The sequence below is a fragment of the Anomalospiza imberbis genome, chromosome 25 (assembly GCF_031753505.1).
Source record: "Anomalospiza imberbis isolate Cuckoo-Finch-1a 21T00152 chromosome 25, ASM3175350v1, whole genome shotgun sequence".
Classification (NCBI taxonomy): domain Eukaryota; kingdom Metazoa; phylum Chordata; class Aves; order Passeriformes; family Viduidae; genus Anomalospiza; species Anomalospiza imberbis.
This window is the reverse complement of record NC_089705.1, coordinates 4057246-4079190: the sequence shown is the minus strand read 5'-3', so window position 1 is coordinate 4079190 and position 21945 is coordinate 4057246. Positions and strand designations below refer to the sequence as shown.

The 21945-nt window shown below is 54.0% G+C and overlaps 1 protein-coding gene across 1 annotated transcript; it reads right to left on the bottom strand.

The window, feature by feature from the left end:
- Window positions 1–19329: 19329 nt before the first annotated feature.
- On the bottom strand, window positions 19330–21719 carry C25H1orf216 (chromosome 25 C1orf216 homolog). The gene has a single exon (XM_068172392.1). The coding sequence runs from the start codon at window positions 21668–21670 to the stop codon at window positions 20852–20854; it is 819 nt and encodes a 272-aa protein (XP_068028493.1). The 5' UTR covers window positions 21671–21719; the 3' UTR covers window positions 19330–20851.
- Between the last annotated feature and the right edge of the window lie 226 nt (window positions 21720–21945).

Sequence of the window (21945 nt, the reverse complement as noted above, 5' to 3'; positions counted from 1 at the left end):
GCGAAAACCACCCCGACAGCCTTCAAAATGGAGTTTCCTCCTCCCTGCTCCCCTCCTCCTCCCACCTGCCTTTCATTTTTCCTCATGCATGGAAGGTATTAATTACCCAACGTGCTTTAATGGCTCGCAGGAAGTGCCCTGCAGCGATCCCAGTGCACAGCGAGCTTTGCCCAGTACGTGGCCAAGGAAGAGGAGCACGGTGTGACGCTGCTGGGGCACGAGGTGTTTCCTGTGGCCCTGTGGAAGGGACTCCATTTTTCTGACTCCTCTGAGCAGCTCTTTTATCTGTGGTGTTCAGCTATAGCAGCTCCTGTGCCCTTAGGGTGGCTGTGCAGGGTTTGTTAACCTCTGGGACAGGCAAACCGTGACCTCTCTCCTCCTGGGAATGAGCACGGCCGCTTGTTCCTGCTCACTGACATTTGCTGCTGCTGAGCTGTGCCTAACCTGGCTGAACTGTGCCTAACCTGACTGCACTGAGCCTGACCTGGCTGAGCTGTGCCTAACCCTGTTAACCTGTGGGGAGAAGCCAGAGGAGCATGGCCAGGTAATCCACCCCACTATGGGAGAGTAGATGGGACACATTCCGCCTGCATCCCCCAGGAAGATTCCCATCCTACAGCAGAATGCAGTGTTGAGATCAGCAAGTGCTGGGCTCCAGGACTCCCTCTTTCTGCTTCCAGCTCTGTGCTCCAGCTGTCAGAGGAGGAGTTTGGGCACCAGCCTCGTGTCTGGCATTAAGAACTCAGCAGTACCCTCCTCCTGCTTGCAAGGACTGCAGGAACCTCCTACAAAATAGTGTTTGTACCAGTAATTTTAATAAAGAATTTGGAAAATAAGCATTTGGAGCAGCGGGGCACAGGGAACTTTTAACCCAAACAATCTCTGCCTCAGCACTGAAACCTGGGATGCCACTCCTTGGGGAGGCCCTGAGCTTAAATCTGGGCTGTCTCCTGCTGCCAGACACTGCTTTCATTGCACCAGCCTAAAACCAACAGCAAAGCTCTCAGCAGATTGATCTACAAAGAGGTGGATATGGGCCAGTTCCAGCCTATCTGAGGCTGCATGAGGCAGGAGCCAGGTCTGAGTCTCAGCCCTAGGATCCCTGAAATATGCTGGCCCTTGACAGACACAGTGCTGTGAAGCTCTGGGAGAAAAGGTGATAAAAACCCTCTCCTGAGAACAGACATGAACTCACAAACTATCATGGCCAAAGATGAACCCTTGGTTTTGTTCTGCCCTGCCCTTTTCCACCACTGCCAGCTCCATCCCTGCTTTCAGCACCAGGGGAACTGAGCACCATCCCTGCAAAGCCAAGTGCCTGGTGCCCGCCAGTGTGGGACCTGCTGAGGCAGCAGGGCTGAGCAAGGGGAGCACGGAACAGAGCAGTGGTGCACAGGAGCAGAAGGGCATTAATCACCTCACTGTGATTAGGGGCTCAGTGAGCACAGGCTGCCTCGGGGCCTTTCTGCTCCCTCTGAATGCCCCAGTTTGCTGTGCTCTCCGACAGATGCAGCCCGGCCGCGTGCACCAGCCCCGGTGGCTCCAGCTCCTGCCCACCCTCTGCCAATGCTGCTGTAGGTTGTGTTGCCAGGATGGAAATGATCATTTCTTAATTGCTTTTAGTGCTTAGCTGCTCTGGAGACTGGTAAAAACCAAGTGTGCCTCCCCACCTGTACTCCAGCTCCTGGCTGTGAGTCCCCTTTGTTGGAACTGGAGTCTTTGGTCCATTCCTTGTGAAGAAATGAGGTGGCAGCAAGGACAGGATGGCTAAGGGTTGTCTGGGAGCTGAAGCCCAGGAGGGGCCATCAGGAACACATCAGGGCAGCAGAGCTGCTGGAGGAGACGTGTGGAAAGCAGGAACAAGGGGACACAATGCTCCGCTAAGGGAGAGTGTGGCCTGGGCCACATTGCTCTGGGGAACAGCACCCACCTCACCAAAACAATTGTCAGGAGATGCAGAGATGGTTTTTCCCCATCTAGAAATACAGAACTTAATTCACTCAGAGCCATCCTTTCATTGCACGGAGATGGATGCGGCCACACACATTATTTTAACTTCACAGCTCTCCCATCCGTACATAAAACAGCCCAGGGAGCTGGAGTTGATTCATCTGTTTGCCACAGAAGATGGATCAGTTAGCAAATTATTTTATTGACCCGCAGCGCTGCTCAAGGTCATTTGTTTCAGTGGACAAGCAGCATGCGTGGCATGCAAACGGGGCTGAGAGGGAACCTCCATATGCGATTGGCATATCCCAGCCCCTGGCCTCATTGTGGAACCTTCAGCATCAGGCTGGAGCCCTCACAGCCCGGCTGTGCTCGTCGGATAAGCTCAGCATTTGGGCTGCGATGCTGTAGCTTGCTCAGCTGTCTCCAGGCTTTTATCCCTGGCTGCTGCTGGGAAAGAAAATCCATCCTTCTTTACCAGAATGTGGTTTGGAATCCTTTTGCTTTGTTCTTAAAGGGCAACAAAAAGCATTGTTGTGGTGAGGAAGGGAAGAAATGGAATTAAGTAGCTCAGTCCTCATCCTGACATAGCCCAGGTCTGTAGATTGTAAGGATGAGACATACACTGAAAATCACACTGTAGAAAATCCAGGCCCTTCCCAGGTTGTTGATCTTCTCCCAAAAATCAGGTAGGGAGAAAAGCATACAATTACTTACAAAAATGGGGGTGCCTCTGCAGGTTTGGTGAGCATCCCTCCTGCCCCACAGCCTTGTGAGGTCCCACCAAGTGCAGAGACCCCTGGCTGCCCTGGCATATCTTGCCCTTGGTGTCCTGCTGCCACCCACTGCTCCGGAGCATCTCTACTTCCCACTGTCCTCCCTGAGCTTCCCGTTGAGCTGGGGCCTTGCTAACCTTCATTGACTTGCCTGAACATTTATTAATTGATTGCTGCAGGGTTACCACAGGCTTCTGCTGGCGTTCGGGGGAGATGGGATGTCCACGGAGTATCCTCGCTTGAACTCCCGCCGTACCTCCAGCTCCGCGGGCTCCGTTCTGCATCTGCTGCTCTTGCTGCTGGAGCGGCTTTTAACCAAAGACATATGGGGCCCATTAACACTGTTTTGCTTGTTTGCAGAGTCTGATCTTGGGAAGAACTGGCTGATTTCAGCTCATAGTTAAAAATCTCAAGCTTAGGTGATGCAGGAGTAGAGCTGGAGCCAGCCATGCAGCTGGCTGTCAGCACACAGGGCTTCATCAAGCTCAGGATGAATGCGGGTGAAATCTGCAATGGACAGAGACCAGATTAATTATATCAAAGCCACGGATGTCTCTTTTTGCCCAGCTTAATGCTGAGTCCTTCCTATGGTAGGTTTCATTCCACCTGCAGCCTGTGTGGATGGAGGGGAGGGGAACTGGGAGGAATGCCCAGGATACAGGGATGTGCAAGGAAACAATCCTGATCCAAAGTACTTAAGAACACCTCTGTCTTGCACCTCTGCCTCAAGAAATGGATCTAAAGTAAAAGCTGGGCTTTCTCCATCTGTTGCCCCACCCTAGTCTTCACACTTTTTTTAAACTTTACAAATGTGCCAGATTAAAAAAAAAAGAGAAGGAAAACCAAAAAGGGAAAGTAGCACATCCCTTTGTGCAAAGCTTTCTTCCAGTCCCTGTTAAGTTCCTGTACATGCTGACAGTTTTACAATTTACATGACAGCTGGCTTGCTTGGAGGAGATCTCTGTTAATTAAAATAACACAAAGGGAAAGAAGCGAAATCGTGTCAGCGGATAATTAATTCGGAGCAGGGCACCAGGCTGTGCGCCGATCCCGCTAACAAAACTCTGCAGGAATTCGCAGCTTTACAGTCCCAGTCCTGCTGAGCCTCCTGGAGCCACTCACTGCTCGGCCCCGTTCTCCACGCCAGGCTGTCCCTTCCTGCAGGACACACTGCCCTGCCCTGGGTGCACCCGCTGCATCCCAGAGAGAGCTGGGATTTGGACGCGTGCTTTCCTGAGGCGCTGGGTCCAGCCCCAGTCCTTCTGCCCTCCTCCTCATTTCCAGGGCTCTGCCTCTACCAAAGGGATCCTTTCTGCTCCTGCCCCTTTGTCCTGAACCCACGGGCAGAGGCCATGGAGAGCATCTCATCCCCCACTCCCTTCACTGCTCAGTGCTGGGGCTTCCAGGGCTGGGAGCAGTCAGCAGGTACCCGGCCAGGGGCCAGCTCAGCCGAGGCCAAATCCTTCCTGGCAGCAGCTGGGCGGGTTATCTCTTTCCTCCAGCCCCACTCAGCATCAGAAGCTGATCCAGAGGCAGCTGCTGGAGAAGGGCTCTGTCCCTCTTGGCCAAGCAGCAAATCTGTGGCAAGATGAGCCATCGGTGCCTCCCTGTCAGGATGGGACTTACGGGACAGGCAAGGAATGGATGCATGAGGGTGAGCCCTGGGAAGATTTGGGGAATCCAGGGGGCTGGGGAGCATGGAAGGCATTCCTGCATGGAGTAACAGGGGATTTAGTGGGACTGAGGACAGTGGAGCGAGCCAAGCCCTTGGCTGCCGGCCGCAGCCCTGGGGCCCTGGCTGGATGCAGGCTGTGCTGTCACCATGCTCATGTCCCTCTGTGCCACCCCAGTGCCAGCAGTGGCACCTCACAGTGCCCTGGTGCTCCCTGTCCATGAGCAGGGACAGTGGGTGCCCCCAGCACCCTCCCCAAAACCGACTACTCAGCACCTCACCAGCAGAGTTGTGCTTCGTTAACAATTCTGCAGCTCGCTCTCGCTGCCTTAGTGTGCTGATCAGGCGGGCTCAGAGATGGGGAACAGGAAAAAAACATGGAAAGAAAAGAGAAAGAGCAGCCCAGGGCTCCAAAGCAGCTGAGGTGTCAAAGACAGAGATTTAATGAATGTGCCTGCGGTTCACCTGAACAGATGAGCATGAGCTAGAAGGAGAGAAGGAAGAAAATGGAAAAAAGGAAGGATCATTTTTCAGATTGGCAGCTCCCCTCCCAGACATCTTTTAACAAGAAAGGGAAAAAAAAAAAGGCTTTAAAGGGCCAGCCAGCTGCTTCCCTGTGTCGTGGTGGGGATTCGGGTGCTCTGCACCCATTACAGGGGTCAGGCTGGGTTGAGACTGTGACTCCCAGCCCCCCATATCCCCTCAGCAGCCCGGGTGCTGTAGGACCTGGGTGCTGTGGGACATGGTGGAGAGAAGGATGGGGAGCAACTGCTGAAAAGGGGTGAGAGGAGGCAAAGCTGCTGGCTCATCCATCCCTGCCCCAGCCCCATGGAAAGGCAGCAGTGTCTGCCTGCAGAGCCACTCTGTGCCCAGAACATGGCAATAAAGGGGGGGTTGGCAAGGGTTGGCCCAGGACAGTGACTCTCCCGTGCCCAGAGCACCCAGCACACCTGGGCTTCCCTTGGCCCCCAGCACTCCATGACTGGAGTTCCCTCTGCTCCATTGCTTCTTCCAGAAGTTGCTCTGGGAGAGCCTCAGTTCCAGAGTTTCTTTGCAGTTTTCCAAAACAGAGACATTTCTTCTCCAGTGCAGCTCCTTTTCTGTAACCATTTGCCCTGCATAAACCAACAGTCTGTGTCCAAGCAGCTGCCCATGAGTTTATCCAATGTTTCTCTTTCAAATGTCTAGTGGGAACAATATTAATAAAATGCTGTATTTATATAATAAATATTAATACAGTTTTATTGAATACAATTGTATTAAGTGCAATGTGTGATGTGTCCCAAGCCAGCAGCTTCCCTCTGCTCCTTCACATGAGGACCCACACCCAGCACCATCGCTGCTGAGCTACATGGGCCTGTGGGAGCAGGGACAGGAGTACTCCAAAAATAAAGCCAGCAAGGCCAGCATATCCCCATTGTGTTCCTGCCCCTCCCAGCTGGGTGCTGGGACCTCTGGGTCCCCCCCAGCCCGTCCCCCACTCCAGCACTGTGCCAAGCGCCGCGCGCGGCTGCCACAATTAGGGCGATCTGGGTTTCTTCGTAGCTGCAGGACAACGTTTTTGAAGGCAGGACTTTGATCTTATTTCCTAAGAGTTTCTCTTTCCCTTCCTTTTCATGTGTATTTTCCCTGGGTTTTGTCTCATTACTCAGGTGAAGGCTGATGTTCCCCACGGCGGCTGTGCCGGAGCGCGGTCCCCGTTCACCCCCCGCCGTGGGGACCCACGGGCTCGGGGATGGGGCATCCTCACGTCCTGGAGCAAGTTTGTCCATGGGCCTCTCCTGGGCAGAGGCTGCCAATTACGCTCAGCACGCCGAGCTCTGTCACATCGGGTTCTTGTCAGGGAAAACACGGCACTGGGGTCCTCCTTTCCCCTGGTTTTTTTGTCCGTGGTTGTTTTTTCTTGATATTTTTAATGATTTTGCAAAGGAGCCCTAACGATGGAGATGAGGGCACTGCCCACGTGCTGCTCTGGGGAGTCTGGGACTGTCACCCCTGGCAGGAGAGGATGGGCACAGGGACAGTCCTGCAGCCTGGGGAAGTGCCACCAAAGTCCGGGCAGCCACAGGGAAGCTGTCAGTCTCTCAAGATGTGCTGTTGGCTCAGGCCTGAATATCAAAGTCATCCTGGAAAAATAAATAAGCAAATCTTGTCCCCTGAACATCAGCATTTCTTAAAACAGGCCCGGCCTTCTAGCTGCCCTAATCCTACCCAACACCAATCTCCAATTAAAACTCCAGTGCTGAGTGAGTTGTAATTCTCAGCACCTCAGGGCCATTTTATTATTATTGTTATATTTTTTTACCCATTAAAACCTGTTTTCTCTAAATGAAATAAAATAGGGGCAGAGATAACAAAACTCATTGCCTTTTCACATATATATATATATAAAAGAAAGAAACAGTTTGCATTAAAAAAAAGAAGTTAATAAATGGCCGAGCCCCAACAGATGGGGGTGTGTGTGGAATTTGCATTTTTCAGATTAACATGCACGAGCAAAGATAGAAAACGCACTTGCCCCGGGGAAATAATTTGAGAAATCTTTGCATATTTTATTTAAAAGCATGCCACGTTAGGCAGGGTAATAATGCAGAGCGATGGTGATTAGGTTAGGCCTGGAGGGATTGCAGCCTGGGACCCTCCCTCCTCTTGATCCGGCTCATCCTTTTGCCAAGCACCCTTCAAACCCTTGGTGTTACAGCCCAGACACCCATCCCAAAATCCAGCCCTGTTGGGGTGTTGGTGGTTTAACCCCATGGATTTGGGGCAGCTCCTGACACGTGGTCCGGGAGCTGCTTCTCTCCTCACTTCCAGGTGACAAAAGGATGCCAGTCCAGTTTCATCCCAAGCTCCTGAGCCATGGGATCCCCACATGTGCTGGTAGTGGGAGGGGTGCCCCGCTCTGGGTTCAGCCCTCTCACAAGTGAGGTGTCTCCCTGGGGCTCTGCAGATCCTCTGGGATTTGCAGCATTCCACAGGAGTGGTCAAGGGTCCCAACTCCCCAGTCCCTCAGGACGCTTGGGATATCACAGAGGTGGAGTTCAGGAGTGGCAGCACTGAGGTCTCGCTTCTGCCAAAGCTTTTGTGCCATCGTCTCCTGTTTGAAGCCAGGGAGTAAATCAGGGCTGGGGACACTGCACATGGAATGTGCTTTAAAAAATCATGGACTTTCGTGAGGGATTCAGGCAGCTTGGGAGAAATTGGGTGATGTCTCATAACCTCTAACAGCCTCTTCATGGCATTTATAGAGCCCCTGGCCTCTGAGCTGAAAGGTGTTTTTTTTCTGTCATCCCACAGAAGGAAGAGGAAGGGGAAACAAGCCCAGCTCCAGGTGCTAGTGGCCCTTCAAGACACGCTTCTCCCAGACAGCAGAAATGGGCAGCCTGTGCCCTACCCCAGGGTATCAGCCATCAGCTATCACCACCACCAGGGCTCGGATGCTGCTTTGGCCTTGAAAATATTATTCTCATTTTTGATAGCAGCCTCTGCCTTCTGGTGTTTAAAGCTTAAGATCTTGTCTGCCAGGTCTCTTTCAAGGTGATGAGATGTTGCCATCATTCAAGAATTTCTTCAGCTGGGGGTTGCAGGGAAGACAGTCCTGTGCAGTGGAGCAGAGCTTGGAGCAGCTCCCAAGCAGCCAAACCAGTGATGGGCACTGCCCATTCCTTCCCAGCCATATCTGGGGGGTCCGAGGTGCTCAGTAGCCCCAGGGCGCCTCAGAGCCACCACCAGCACCTCCAGACCCAGCTGGAAATATGGCAAAAACCCTCCCTGGCAAAACCAAGCCCTTGGAAAGCTCCTGCCACTTCCCCGGCTTTGAAATCTGACCCAGAGCCTGACTCTCTCCCTGTCTGCTCCCATTATTAATAAACTTTGAAGGGCTCCCTTCTGTCCTTAATGAGATTAGTGTTATTTTCATGCATTGCTGCAGGGCAAAGGACTGAAAAAGTGGCTGATCTGTAAACTAAAGGGTGCTAATCTATAGAGGGTGGGTCCCCCATTCTCATGGCCTCGGGGGCTGGGTGAGAGTAATCAATTAAAAGAGGGGATTAGAGGTGCCGTGGTCACCTACTTTATTGAGGTCACCCTGACACCCTCCCAGCCATGGGCACACGCAGGTCCAGCTCGGTCATTGAGGCTCTTAGAATTAAAAAAGCCTTAATCACCAGCCCCTGTTCAGGCTCTGGACCCAAAGGAGCAGTAGGGAAAATCTGTTGTTAATATATTAATGGGCACAATTTGCTTAGCGGGTCTGTCTGGGCTTTGTAAATTAATGCTAATTTAAAGCACAACCTCACTGTCTTGTGTTTATTTTTTTCAACTTTATTCAAGTGCCTTCTTTTAGCCAGGAACTTGGGGATGAAAAAATACTCGACCTGGCCAAATAGGGAGTTGCTTTTGCTGTGGTTTCATAGATGTTCTAAAGGCAGATTGTGCAAGGAAGGAAAGGGCTGCCTTGTGCTGACTGGGTGTGTCCAAACACAGATCCAGTGGCCATAATTGTGGAGAGAAGAGATTTTCTCTCTGAGGATTTCCTTACCAGAAATGCCTTGGGCAGCTCTGGGCAGGGATTGAGTCTCTGCCCCCGTGCCCTGTTGGTTAAAAACCAGCTGCACTGTGCATGTTGTACTCCTGGGATTTCTGTCCTTCACTTTGGATCTCCAATCTGTGCCTGAAAACGGCCCAAAGCGCTGACCTGCCCCTGGCCCATCTTTGGGGAGAGGAAAGAGCAGTTTGCTGCAGGACTCTGGCACTGACACTAATTAAAAGCCTCTTTGCAGTGAGCAAGAGCCTCAGAGCATCCAGCGAGGACTACAGCACACCTGAGCCCTGGGGAGTGGGATGCAGCACACCCCTCACCTGTCCTCTAATGTCCTTCCCCTGGGACATCCCAGCCACCTGTGGGACATCCCACCCACCTCGGGAACACCCAGGGCATCTCCCAACCCTGAGCCCAGCAATTCTCCCCGCAGCCAAGCCGTGCCCCAACAGCAGCCTGGGCATGGTGGGTGTGGGAAGCAGGGCAAGGGTGCCACCGTTGTCACCCGCAGACACGGCTTGGTGGCATTGTGCTGACACTCATCCGCCCTGAGCCACCGGGACTTGTCGCTGCCACCGTGACACGTCCCCGACACCCGTGGGGTCCCAGCCCACCCTTCTCCCCAGAAAGGACCCTGCCATGCTTCTCTCCTCGCTTCCACGTGTGAAAGGGATGTCAGCTTGGGTCGATCCCGAGCCCTGTTGCTGTCTGGGTGATAGTTCTGGAGTGCTAAAGGGATTAGCAGCTGTCTGCTGAGCTGGGCACAGTGCCGGGCTCATAACGCAGAGACTGTGAAAATAATTGCCTTAATTTCAAGACCAACTTTAGACAGAGGAGAAAACTTATTCTATGGGGGAGACAGCTCCTTTTCTGGGTGCTGGGGGAATGTCAGGCCCAGAGGAAGGAGTTTTCCAAAAATTGAGGATGGGCAGCACGTGCCAGGAGCTAAGACTGTCCTGGATGCCACCAGGAATTTGGGGTGTGTGGGACAAAGAGGTGTGGCCATCCTCAGTCACCAGTCCTGGTGGTTATTAGACTGCTGGTTTCAATGGGGGTTGTGGCCCATCCCTGCCCCAGAAGGGAGATTCCCCCTGTAGAGATCTTTATATTGGGAATGTGGGCACCTGCTCCTGGCACTGAGCTGAGCTGGGAGCTTGAAGGCAGCAGCCATGAGGGAAAAGCAGCTGGTCCAGTGACTCATGGCACAGCCTTGGAAGGCCTCGGGCTGGGCAACTTAAGAGCTGTCATTTGCTATGAACACTTTCAGGAATTTTGTCTAAGGACAGGAGGGATAAAGGCTTTCTTCGGGCTGGAGATGCCACTGGGGACACAGAGGCTCTTGCTCCACCCTCAGCATCTCTGCTGAACCCAGCATCAGTCAGCTCCCAACATCCCACCTCCTGCCTCCACAGGATCCACACCAGCCCTGGGATGAGGGACAGGGTGAACCGCTCTGCCTCGCTGCCTCCACCCCACCTCCTGCGCCAGCCCCTGGAGGGACGGATGCCCCGGAGGGCTCTGGTGGGCCAGGAAGGGGGGACAGCCCTCGGCAGCCCCCAGCCCTGCCGCTAAACCCCGGCGCTGGCAGTGGCTTTAATCCGCGCAGCCCCGCTCCGGGCTGCATTGCCATGGGCAATGCTGGATTAGGGACCGGCCGCCGCTCGCCTTTGTCCTCCCTTTGTGCAGCATTTTGCTCGCCTCTGCCTTAAACCTTGTAACCATTTTGCTGCCTTTTAAAACCGGCTTGAATAGGGGGTGGGATGGAGAGGGGTGCGGGGGAGAGGGGCCGAGGCTTTGAGGTTGAAGAGAGGCATTCAGGCTGCAGCTGCCCCGTCTCAGCACATTCCCCGTGACCCCCACGGGCACCGCCGCGGCCACCGAGCAGCATTGGCAACGCGGCCGCTCCGGGACAATCCACCTGCTTGCTTGGGACAAGCACTTTCATGCCTATTGGGATTAGAGATTTTAAGTGTCGTTCCAAATTGTGCGGATAAACAGTCTTGTGAAAACTTGTTATCGTGGGGAAACGGCCCCGCCGCCACCCTCCGTCCCTGGCCTTTTGTTCGGGCAATTTTTATTGCCGGATTGGATTTGATGAGGTTTAAGGTTTATTCTTAGGACTCCATTGAAGAGCTGATCCTTTGTCTCCCGCCGTGGAGCGTGAAGAATATGAAACGTAGGCAAAAATAAATCTGCTTTTCACACGTATTAGCCCCTGGTACACGCGGGGACCACCAAATGCAGCTGAGAGCAGCAGCACCCCCGGCCCTCTGCCCCGGCCCCCGGCTGCACCAGGTCACTCTGGCCCCCACACCCTCTCCCCAGTTTCCATAGTCCCCTCTGAGCAGGGACAGACCTGGGTGGTCACCGCTGGCCTTCTCCCAGCACAGTCCCCACTGCAAGAGCCACCCAGGGCTGCTCTGGTGGTGCGGATTTAGGAGGTGTCAGATCTGTGTAAAGAGCCCAAATGGTGGTGGGGATGGAACATCCCTCCCTGCCCACCCCCACAAAATCCCAGCCCCACAGGCAGGTCAGTCCCTTAATCGCTTCATTTATCACCAGTGACTTCGGGAGAGATTAATCAGCAGAGTAATTCCTGAGGAAAGGTTGCTCCAGAGGCTGCTTGCATTTCAGAGGAGCTCCCTGCAAATTTCACCTTTACTGCAGGAACCTGCTCTGACACGCTCCCAGCAGCACCGGGATGAGCCCTTGCCCCGGGCTCCATCCCCACCTTGTCCCCGGAGCCACGGGGCACCGGGCAAGGCTCGTGCCCGGCCTTTGAGCTGGCGACTCCCGAGCAGCCTCCAGGGCAGTTTTGGCCACACCAGGAGCCAGCAGCAGGCGTCTGGCACATGCCTAGAGGTTGAGTTGCTGGAAAGTCTGGAGCTGGAGGCAGAAAATCATGCAAAACTTGGTGCATTGAGCTTGTTCCAAGCAAAAAAAAAAAAAAAAAAAAAAAAAAGAACAACAAAAACCAAAAAAACTAAACCCAGGGCATGGAAAACTTGCTCAGAGCTGAACCAGAGCAGGGCTGGCCTGGAGGAGCTTGGCTGGTTTCAATCCACACCTCTCCTGGTGGCTCTCAGTCCCTGGAGATCACTGGACACAACTTCTCCATCTACCAGGTCCCACAGCTGGGAGCTGCCACAGCCTCATCCTCCACCATGAGGAAGGTGCAGGCTCTGGCGTGGCAGCACCAGCAGGGATGCAGCCTCCTCTGACAGGGCTTGGAGAGAGCTGGCAAATGAGCAGGATGGGACAAGAGCTTGCCATTCCAAGCTCCATTTAGGATGCTTGGAGATGGATATCCACGGTCTGGATGGTTGTCCCACCGTGATATATCATGGAAAGGGTGGCAGAGGAGGAGCTTGGCTGGGATGCCCACACTGGTGCCATGCCCTCAGGACATTTTTTGTTCCTCTGTCCCACCAGGCAGCCCTGGGCAGGGTTCACATCAGCCTGTCTCCCATCCACCACATTGTTTCCTGCTTTGCATCTAGTGAGATGATTCCCCAGATACCCAGGGATGTTCCAGCTCCTCCTGTTTGGATAAAATATCGGTAATTACACGCATGCCTAATTTGAATTATTTCCACAGTGCAATCCTGGCGCTTTGGACCCCACTGAGTAACGTGGCAGGAGACTCCTTCCTCAACAAGGAGATGTTGGGTGGTGGCACTTCTTCTTCTGGCCTGGGTGACCAGTGTGGCCATCAGGTGACCTCCATGGGGTGCAAACAGCTCATTCCCAGCACCCAGAGAGGGCACATTCCCAAATGCACTTTAGGTGTCCGTAAAGATGAGTGGAGAGGGGGATTTGACATCTGCCATGGGTGGCCCCATATTGAGGGTGTGGGGAGTTAATTGCTGCGCCCATGGCCTCGTTTGTTGCCACAGAGCTGACAGATGCTTTCCCAGCCGCCACGCTGCTGTCAGGAACTGTGGGGCTGGTGGAGAAGGTTCTGGGTGAGTTTCCTTGGCCCAGGCTGGGTAAAATGTCAAATTTGATTCGTGTCATGGTTCCTTCTGGCCCCGTAGTTGATGAGTGCAGAACTGGGGCTGGCTGAGGAACAAGAACTGGTTCATCAACTGTTCAAGGTTCTAAAACTTGGTTTTCTTCCAGCGTGCAACCAAACCAAGTCCTTTGGAAAGTTTTCCATGGCGAGCTGCCTACATGTCCCAAGGGGCTGGGGTAGAGCAGAAATCTCCCACAGCAGGTGGAAGTTTTTGGGGTGCATATCACAGCCATGAGCATCTCCAGCCCCCGTTCCCTCTCTGCTGCCTGCCCACACTGATCCCTGCTCTGGCAGGTCCCTGCCACGCTGCTGGGCACGTTCTCTGTGCATGGTGGGTTTTCCTCAGTGCAGGGGTCTCTGCAGCCCCTCGCAGCCCCTCGCTGTCACATAGCATTATTTGCTTGTCAGAAGTGACTCATGAACCTTCTTCTGCCATTCTCCTGTCTCCAGTGGCCACCCAGAATTGCCAGGGCACCAAGAGGGGATGCGGAAAAGGAGACCCCAGACTTCAGCACCCATTGCTGCTTCCCACCCACCAGCATCTGCAGTGGGTGGCTCCAGGATTGGAGAGGGGTATTATTTGGGCACTAGGAAGTGACACCTCAGGCGGGATTCATGCCCTGATGCCCTTCTGGGCATCCCCCACCCATGTTTCTGTCCATTCCTGGCTTTGTGGACAAGAGTCTGGGCAGGGCTGAGCCCCTTGTCTGGGGCACAGCAGCTCCCCCCCCATGTTTCCTCCAATTCTTAATTCGTTCTCCATCATTTTTGTCTCCCCCTCCTCCCCCTCTCTGTCTCAGCTGCCTGATGAATGAAGGATGGGTTTTTAAGCCTTTTTTGCCCCCAAGGCCTGCAGCTCTGGCTCGGCTGCTATCGCTGGGATAAATGCAGCTTTTGGGCCCGGAGCAGCATCCGTCGGAGCCGCGGCCCCCCGCGCCGGGTTATCAATCCCCGCTCAGCATCGCCAGCGCCGGGCTGGGTCCTCTCCACTGGGAGCCCTTTTCCTACCCTCTGGCCACAAGAAAGACCAGTCTGACTTAATTCTGCACAGTATCAACACCAAACAGACTCAGCCCAGCACTACTGGCTCTCCTAATTCGGCTTTGTATTCCTTGGTTTTCATGAATTTTTAAAAAGTTTCCATTTCTCCCGGGTTTCGGCGGGTTTGCTGGGGTGTGTGCGCCCCAGTGCTGGCTCCGCGTCCTCCTCCTTGCCCTTCTGGAGCAAACAAAGGAGACAGAAAGTCAGCTTGGAGCTCCTCACCCTGGGAAGTTCTTGGATGGCTTGAGAAACCAAGTGTGCCACAGCTGAAGAGATGAAAGGGTCGGGGTGGTGATCGCATCCAGCGCTCGGGTCCTGGCACAGCCGGTGCCTCGCTGCCACTCCTCCCTCTGGCAGCACTCAAACGTGAAAATACAGATGGTGCCACTTGCAGGGCAGGGTGGAGACTTGGAGAAGGAGGCTTTGGGAACAGAAAACAAAATGAACCAAGCCCTAAATGGACTTAAAAAAGCCAGATGCATTTCTTTGTTGTTTCACTTTGTTGTTGGTGTGAAATGCAGCCTCCATCCGTGACTGGGAGTTGGAAGCTGCCTTCTCCCTCTGGCCCTGTCCAGAGCAGAGAAATTAAGCCAGGACAGAGGAAAATGGAGATTCCAAGAAGGAAAACATAGATAGAGTCTGTGAATGCAGCCAAGCCAGGCACTTCAGTTTAAGTCTAAGCACAGACAAGCTGGAAGCCTCACTCTGCCACACCGACCTGAGCTTTTGTCCACTTCCAGTGGTCCACAGAGAGCTTGGAGTCCAGTCTGGCCATCCCAGAGGCTGAAACCTGGGCCCAGCCTGCACCCCAGGGGTTCCTGTCTGCAGAGGTTGGCAGTGGTGACCCTGCAGTCCCCTCAATGTCACGGAGCTGGAGCCCGTCTTTGGCAGCCCCCAGCCCCATCCCGAAGTGCAGCAGCCCGTGGGGAATGGTGTCCCCCCATCATGGCCAGGAGGAGCCAGCAGCCCCCCCAGTGAGCCCCTGAGGCTGCACAGGGGTTTGTTGGCTGTGCAGGAAGAACCTTTGTTTTTAGCCCTCAATCAAACACTCATGGGCAGGCCCTGTGTGTGTGGCACTCGGATTATTATCATCTTGAAGGAATAAAATGCAGCACTGGGGCTTTTGGGAGTCAACCCGATGCTTCCAGGGCTCCAGATATTCCAGTGCTGATGCTGAAAACCGGGAAGGCATTCCCTCCAGCGAGACAGCCACTACATCACACAGGACCCGTGCGAGGAAATAATGATGTACGGCTGGCCTTGGGGCACTCTTTGCAGCTCGATTGGCCTCCCTGGCAGAAGAATAACCGAGAGTTTATTGCCTCTCTTCCAGTGATCTTTACTCCCAGCTGTTTTCTCAGGGAGGCCTGGATCCCCATACCTCATCTGAAGAGCCAGTGGCTGCTGGTGAGGCACTGAGTTGTTTCCTGGGCACTGAGGCGCTGGTTCCTGGGACAGGGCTCTGCTCTCACGGGGGAAATCCTGCCCCACCTCTGTCCAAAGCAGAGGATGATATCTGGGACTCCTTTTCCCCTCCTCCTGCAGGTGCAGTGAGCTCCTGGAGGAGCACCAGCACCCTCGGCCTCAGCACCCAACCATCCCGAATGGGCAGCATCCATGTGCTCGCTCCTTCACACCACATCCCCTTCCCCAGCACCCAAACACCCAGTGCACCTGGGTCTCAGTGCTGCACCTGGGTAAAGCCACTGCAAGGGGTCCAAGAGCCCATTTCTGACATAAATCCCACCTGCCTGGGCAGGAGAAAGGGAAAAGGAGCCCCTTCATGCCAAAAGTTGGTGATTCCTAGCTCCTGGTTCTGTTTACAGAGGGCAAAGGTGAGGTGGTGGCAGGTCAATTTTTGCCCCTTTCCCTGGCCCTGCTGCAAACAGCCCGATTGCTTCGATTGCTACAATTCCTCTGTCATTAAAATGTAAATGAAAACAGACACAAAAACAATCTGAATTTCCAGCCGAGTTGCTCTTGCTTAATATTCTACCCCGAAGGGGGATGTGCGGAAGCAACAACATTTCAAAGGGAATCATTAAAGAAGGGAGGCTCAAACTGCGTTTCCATCAGATACCACGGCAGAGCCCGGCACTCGGGGTCCCGCCCATCCCAACGCCGCTGGAAAGGACGAGCAGGAAATGAGTCCTGGAAAACGAACCTCCAAGGTGAGGAGGATGCTCACACTGAGCCGGGCTGTGCTGCTCACATCCCAGCGTGGTCCAGTTCTGGCTGTGGTGCTCCAGGTTCATGTTTCCAGCTGCAGTGATCAGGCTGGGATGATGCCCAGATTTTAACACATTCCAAGGTTTTAGAAATGCCCTGGAAGGGCATCAGGGTTTGCAATGTGTCCTGACACCTCAGCAGTGCAAGTGGGGGGAAGATCCTGGTATTCCAAATCCTGCCTTCCACCTTGTCCACCCCGAGCTCTTGGCACTGGTGCTACTCTGCTCTGTTTCAAGCAGGAGGTGACTGTATTTCTTCCGTATTTATTCTGTGTGAGGCAGTTAAAATGAAATATAAAACATCAGGGAGTGAGAATAGCCTGAAAAATCCTGTGAATGGTGGTTCTGTCCCAGTGGATGCTGCTGGAAAAGGAGGGATGCACCGAGGCTCAGGGCCACACATGAACTCCCAGGATTTGCCTCCAACCCTCCAGTTCCCACTGGTCATTGCCACTGCAGGAAAAAGGAGCTTGGATGGACAAGGAGGATCTCTCTGTGGAGAGACTGGAGCAGCGGGACAGAGCTGCCCTGCTCCCCACCACCCTCCTGGACCTCCCGGGCAGTGGCAGGTGCTCCCAGCACGGCGGCACATGTGGATCCTATAAGGGCTGAGCTCATCTCTCCGGGCAGCCTCACTCCTCCATGCCCCAGGGAGCAGCCTGGCCAGGATGGTGACAGTGGGACACGGGGTGCCCGGGGGGTGGGACCCCTCACCACACTGGGTGCTGCCTGGTTGTGACAGCTGGGGTGAGGGGAGCAGCTCTGGCTGTGTTCACCTTCCCAGCTGAGAGCAAGGAAAGCCCTTTTCCCACTGCAAACCTAACATGTGGGATCTGGAAGTCTTCGAGACACAATAAACGAGGGATCCCTGGATGCTTTAAGTATGTCCCAGTCTGGATCTCTGGATAATGGCCTGAGATGATTAATTTTCTTTTATACTTTCATTGCATCAGTTATCACATCATTTGATTTTATTTTTAAAGATTTTTTTTTAAGCCCACAAAACACTGGAAAGGGCTAGAGTGGATTCCAATTACAAGGTAAAATATTTCCCTCCAAAGCTCCATAAACACTTGATTTTGGTTTAATGCCATTATTTTAACTTTCAAAGCGAGGCAACGTTTGCCAAACCCTGCTTTGAGCAGCAAAACTGGCCCAGCGTCACAGGGATTTGATATAATAGTAATAATAAACTTTCAGAGGAGGCCTTAAAACCAGAGGGGCCGTGGGTCAGGCAGGGGAATTCAGCCTTGGATGCCGTGGGGTCCATAGCTCAGATCCCCCCGTGCAGGGGGGAGCCCCAGCGTGGCTCCAGGTTTCTGCTCAGACCAGCGGCAGGATCCAGATCCTGCTGCTGGCATTCCCAGCGACCTGGGGGTGCTTGGGGCTCCTGCCCTGAGAGCCAAGTTAATCCCTCTGTGAGGTGTGAATTCAGCTCCTTTACGGAGGTTTGGCAATCCCTGAGGATGGGGGAATCCCTGGAATGGAGTCAGATCCCTGTCCCAGCCTGCCTGTGGCACCCATCCCACCTGAATTGCACCCACAGGGGGCTGAGCACGGGATGCAGGGTCAGATTGTCCTGGGGGTGGGACCCTGCCCCCTCCAAGCTGGCCTGGGCTCAACCCTGCAGCATTTTGTGTCTTTATTGTTTCCCCCCCAGCCCGCAATTGGTCGGGTTTTTATTTAATTCCCAAATCTCATTTGGGGCACGGGAGCTGGGGGTGGAAAAGCTCTGTCTGAAGTTGATTTTGCAAATCAGTTCTGGCCATCTCCAGCCAGGTCCTGGGGCAGGAGCATCAGGCTCCCAATAACCAGGGAGGAAGCCTCTTGTTGCCAGAGCAGATCCACCTCTTTGATGTGCTCCCGCAGTTATTCTTTCATTTCTTGAGCAAATAATCTGGATTTTCACAATATTTACCTTGGAAATAATTATTTGTGTAAAGCATTTGACCAAGACAAACAGAGAACCTCTGAGTCTGGCTGTGGGACTGGGAGGGCTCATGTTCCCCCAAACCTGAGGGAGCATGGGCTCCATGAAAAGTGGGTGAGGTGAGAAATGGGCTCAGAGAGGAGCACCCCACATCCCGTGGAACCCCCGAGGGCTTGGACAAAGCTCCCAGCACGGATGAGGATGGAAAAATGCGGCCACTCTGCCCTTCTTGCCTTGCTGTGCCTGTACATGGATCCCTGAACTGCATCCCTGGATTCCCACAGACTCAGAGGCTGGAAAGGAGAAGCAGGAAGGGATGGGGGGAAAGGTGAGAGAGGGTTCAAAGGGCTGCTACAGCCTCGGTTTTTCATCTCCAGTTAATCTCTCTGAAGCCTGGGGCAAAGTCACCTTTGGGTCAACACTCAGGTGTTGTTATCTGCCACCCCCATCACCCGGAGCTGCCCCCAGCCCTCCCCACGAGCAGGGCCGGAGGCAGGGTGCCAGGAATCCGGGAATCCGGTCCCCCCGGTTCCAGCCGCGTTCTCCTGGGGCACAAGGTGAATCCTGCACTCCGACTGCACCCCAGCTGCCCCACGGGAGAGAGAGGAGGAGCAACACACACCGGTGTTTAAAAAACACCTGTAAAAATTGAGCCCGGATGAACTGCCAGCGCTGGCACAGCGTTGCTGGCCCAGCAGGGCAGCATGCCCGGGGATGCAGGGATGGGAGGAAGGTGCCAACACCTGTGCCCTCCACCTGCCCTTCACCCACAGTCCCGCCTGGACAAATATTTATATTTTATATATATATTTATATATATATATATATATATATATATAAATATAAATATATATACTTACTTATATTTATACATATTTTTATATATATATATTTTATATATATATATATTTTATATATATATATATATATATAAAATATATACTTACTTATATTTATACATATTTATATTTATATTTATATTTATATTTAGATTTATACTTATATTTATATTTATACTTATACTTATACTTATACTTATACTTATACTTATACTTACTTATATCTATACTTATATTTATATTTACACATGCTCCAGCCCCGCACCGAGCACAGGGTGGCCGCTCCCAGCCCGGCAGCCTTGGGAAGGGAAAGAAAGGAACAAATCCAGCTGGGGCTCGGCTCCTTCAGCTCCAAGGCTTTTATTAAGGTGTGCAGCATACCCACGATCACAGGTCTGGGATATGACAGAGGCAGCAGGCGCTGGACACGAGCGAGCAGAAGGGAGGGGAGGGCAGCATGAGCCTTGCAGGAAGCTGCCAGAATCCTCCAGCGCTGGCACAGGTTGCTTTGAGCTGAGTGCACCCTTTGTCACCAAAATGTCCTTTTTGGAAGGGGATTTTTGTGGATCTCCTCCCGTCACCCACCGGCAGCAGCCCCAGGGGAGCAGAGCCCCCTGTGCCCCATGTGGGGCAGGAGGAGGCTGGCGCTGCCCCTGGCCCATGGGGCACTGCTGGGCTTGGCCGTGGTTGTTTATCCACAGTCCAGGAGCGTCTGGTGGGTGCTGGGTGCCAGGATCTGACCAGGCTGCCAGGTTCTGCTGCTCGCTGGGGTCCTGGTGAAGTGGCTCCTCCGATGGCAGGAAGCAGCTTGGCAGGGAGGAATCTCTGGAATCCCTCTTCACCCTCCTTTGCAGATGAGAAATGGAATCAGTGCCCAGCTTTGCTTGGCAGCCGGAGCAGGATGGGGAGTGCAGACCCCTCTGGCTGAGCCCTCACTGCCCACTGCTGCTCCTCCACATCAGAACTTACATGGAATGTGTGTCCTATGGATACACGGCAAAGCACAGCAAACACACACAGCAGCTCCTTTTCCATCTCTAGGTAAGACAATTGCTCTTTGGGTTCTGTGTACAGCTCTCGCTGGATAAAATGCAGATTCAAAAGAAAAAAATTCTTTTTGCTCCCAAATGATAAAATTATATAAACACCAACACCACAAGTTCATGAGCAGCTTTGGGATCATGCACTGAGTGAGAGCATCGCCCACAGCAGACAGACATGCACACACACACAGACCTAAATTAACTTTTCTCTAATACTGACATTAAAAACATATATTGTGTTGGATCATTTGACTTAAATTTACTTTCCAGCATTCTGAGGTCACTTTTCAGAATGATTTTTTTTTCTCTCTCACAGCCCAGGACACCTCATTTTTATCAACAAGCAACGTTTACCAGGGGCTGGGCTGTGGCTGCAGGGGTGCACCGGTGCAGGTGGGATGTGGGGATGCAGCACATGCTGGAAGTGCTTTGCCCAGGGGAGGTTTAGAAGCTTCACTGCCCTGGGGCCCTCACTGCCCTGCAGCTCCAGCACGGCCATCCTGGCACTGGCTGGCTAAGTCAGGCTCAGCAATGGACTAGATTAGGTTTAAAGATGAGCCTGGTCACCTCGGGCTCAGCAAAGCCCATGGTCCTGAGGTGGACCCAGCCCAGTGCCACCCCAGACCCGGGTGCAGGACAAAACAAATTCCGGTGCAGAGGATGATGGAGATGAACTCTTCGGGGACTCTTGGAGAGAGACGGGAAGGGCAGGGCGGGCACCCAGAGCCCCGCTGAGCGCTTGGCACAGGATGGGGATGCCACCAGCCAACACCACACCATCCGGAGGGTGCGGGCTGGGCTGGGCTGCGCTGGTGGCACCTCAGGGGCCAGGAGCAGCCGCGGCAGCGACGCAGGCTGGGCCCTGCTGCATGCAGCGGATGAGCTCCTTGCGATTATCCAGGATGGTGTCGAAACTCTCCTGCAACCGGTTCTGCTGGTCCACAACTTTCTGCTGCAGGCCGTGGATCCAGCGCAGCAGGGCCAGGCGCCGGTACATCACCAGCTGGATGTGGTGCTTCTCCTTCTCCTGCTCCTTGAAGCGCTCCTTGTCCTGGAGGTGCTGCACGGCCTCTGCCAGCGCCGGGAAGAGGGTCCCCAGCTCAGGCTCAGCCGGCCCTGCCTCAGGGGGGCTCTCGGCTCGGGGGGCAGAGGCGGGAGGCTCCCAGGTGGTGCTGCAGGTGCTGTCGGGGCTGTCGATGCTGAGGGAGCTGCTGGCGTAGCCGTTGTCCTCTGCAGGGGAGCTCGGGGGGTTCACACATCCCCCGGCCGCCTCCTCAGCAGTGTTTTGTCCCCCTGCCCCGCTGACCTCCGCTCCCTCGGGGGGGCTGCGCACCCCCTGCTCGGGGTGCGTGTCGCCCGGGCCCGGGGCGGTGTCCCTAAGCCGGCCCTGGACCATCTGTCTCTGCATTAATAACAGCAGATTATCAGACGGATTTGTGGTGTTTTCTCTCCGGCTGGAGCCCTCCTCCGGCGGGGACCCCGGCGCTGGCTGGCTCCAGTTCTCGTTGCTGTCACACACCTCTCCCACGAAGTTGGAGTTGGAGTCCGGCCCATGTCCCGCCCCTGGGAGGGCCGTGCCCAGCGCTGGGCCCCCCCGGCCCTGCTGGAATGGGGCATTTGCTGGGCAGACAGCAAACATCTCGCCGGTGTCCTGCCTGCAAGAGAGACACGGAGCCGTGACACGCCTGTGGGCACCTGGGCTGGCACAACCAGAGCTCAGGGCAGCTACAGTGGGGAAAAACACGCTCATTGCTTTATTTACCTCTTTAAAGGCACTGGACCTATCATGGGGTCAGTGTTCCTGGGTGTTTGACTGTTGCTCTCAGCATGGCCCCATGCAGCATCATGGAATCATGGAATGGTTTGCGTTGAAGAGATGTTAAAGCTCGTTTAGTTCCCACCCCTTGCCATAGG

Bases quoted from the DNA above. Each gene is read 5' to 3' on its own strand.
- C25H1orf216 (XM_068172392.1), bottom strand. From the start codon at position 21,670: ATGTTTGCTGTCTGCCCAGCAAATGCCCCATTCCAGCAGGGCCGGGGG.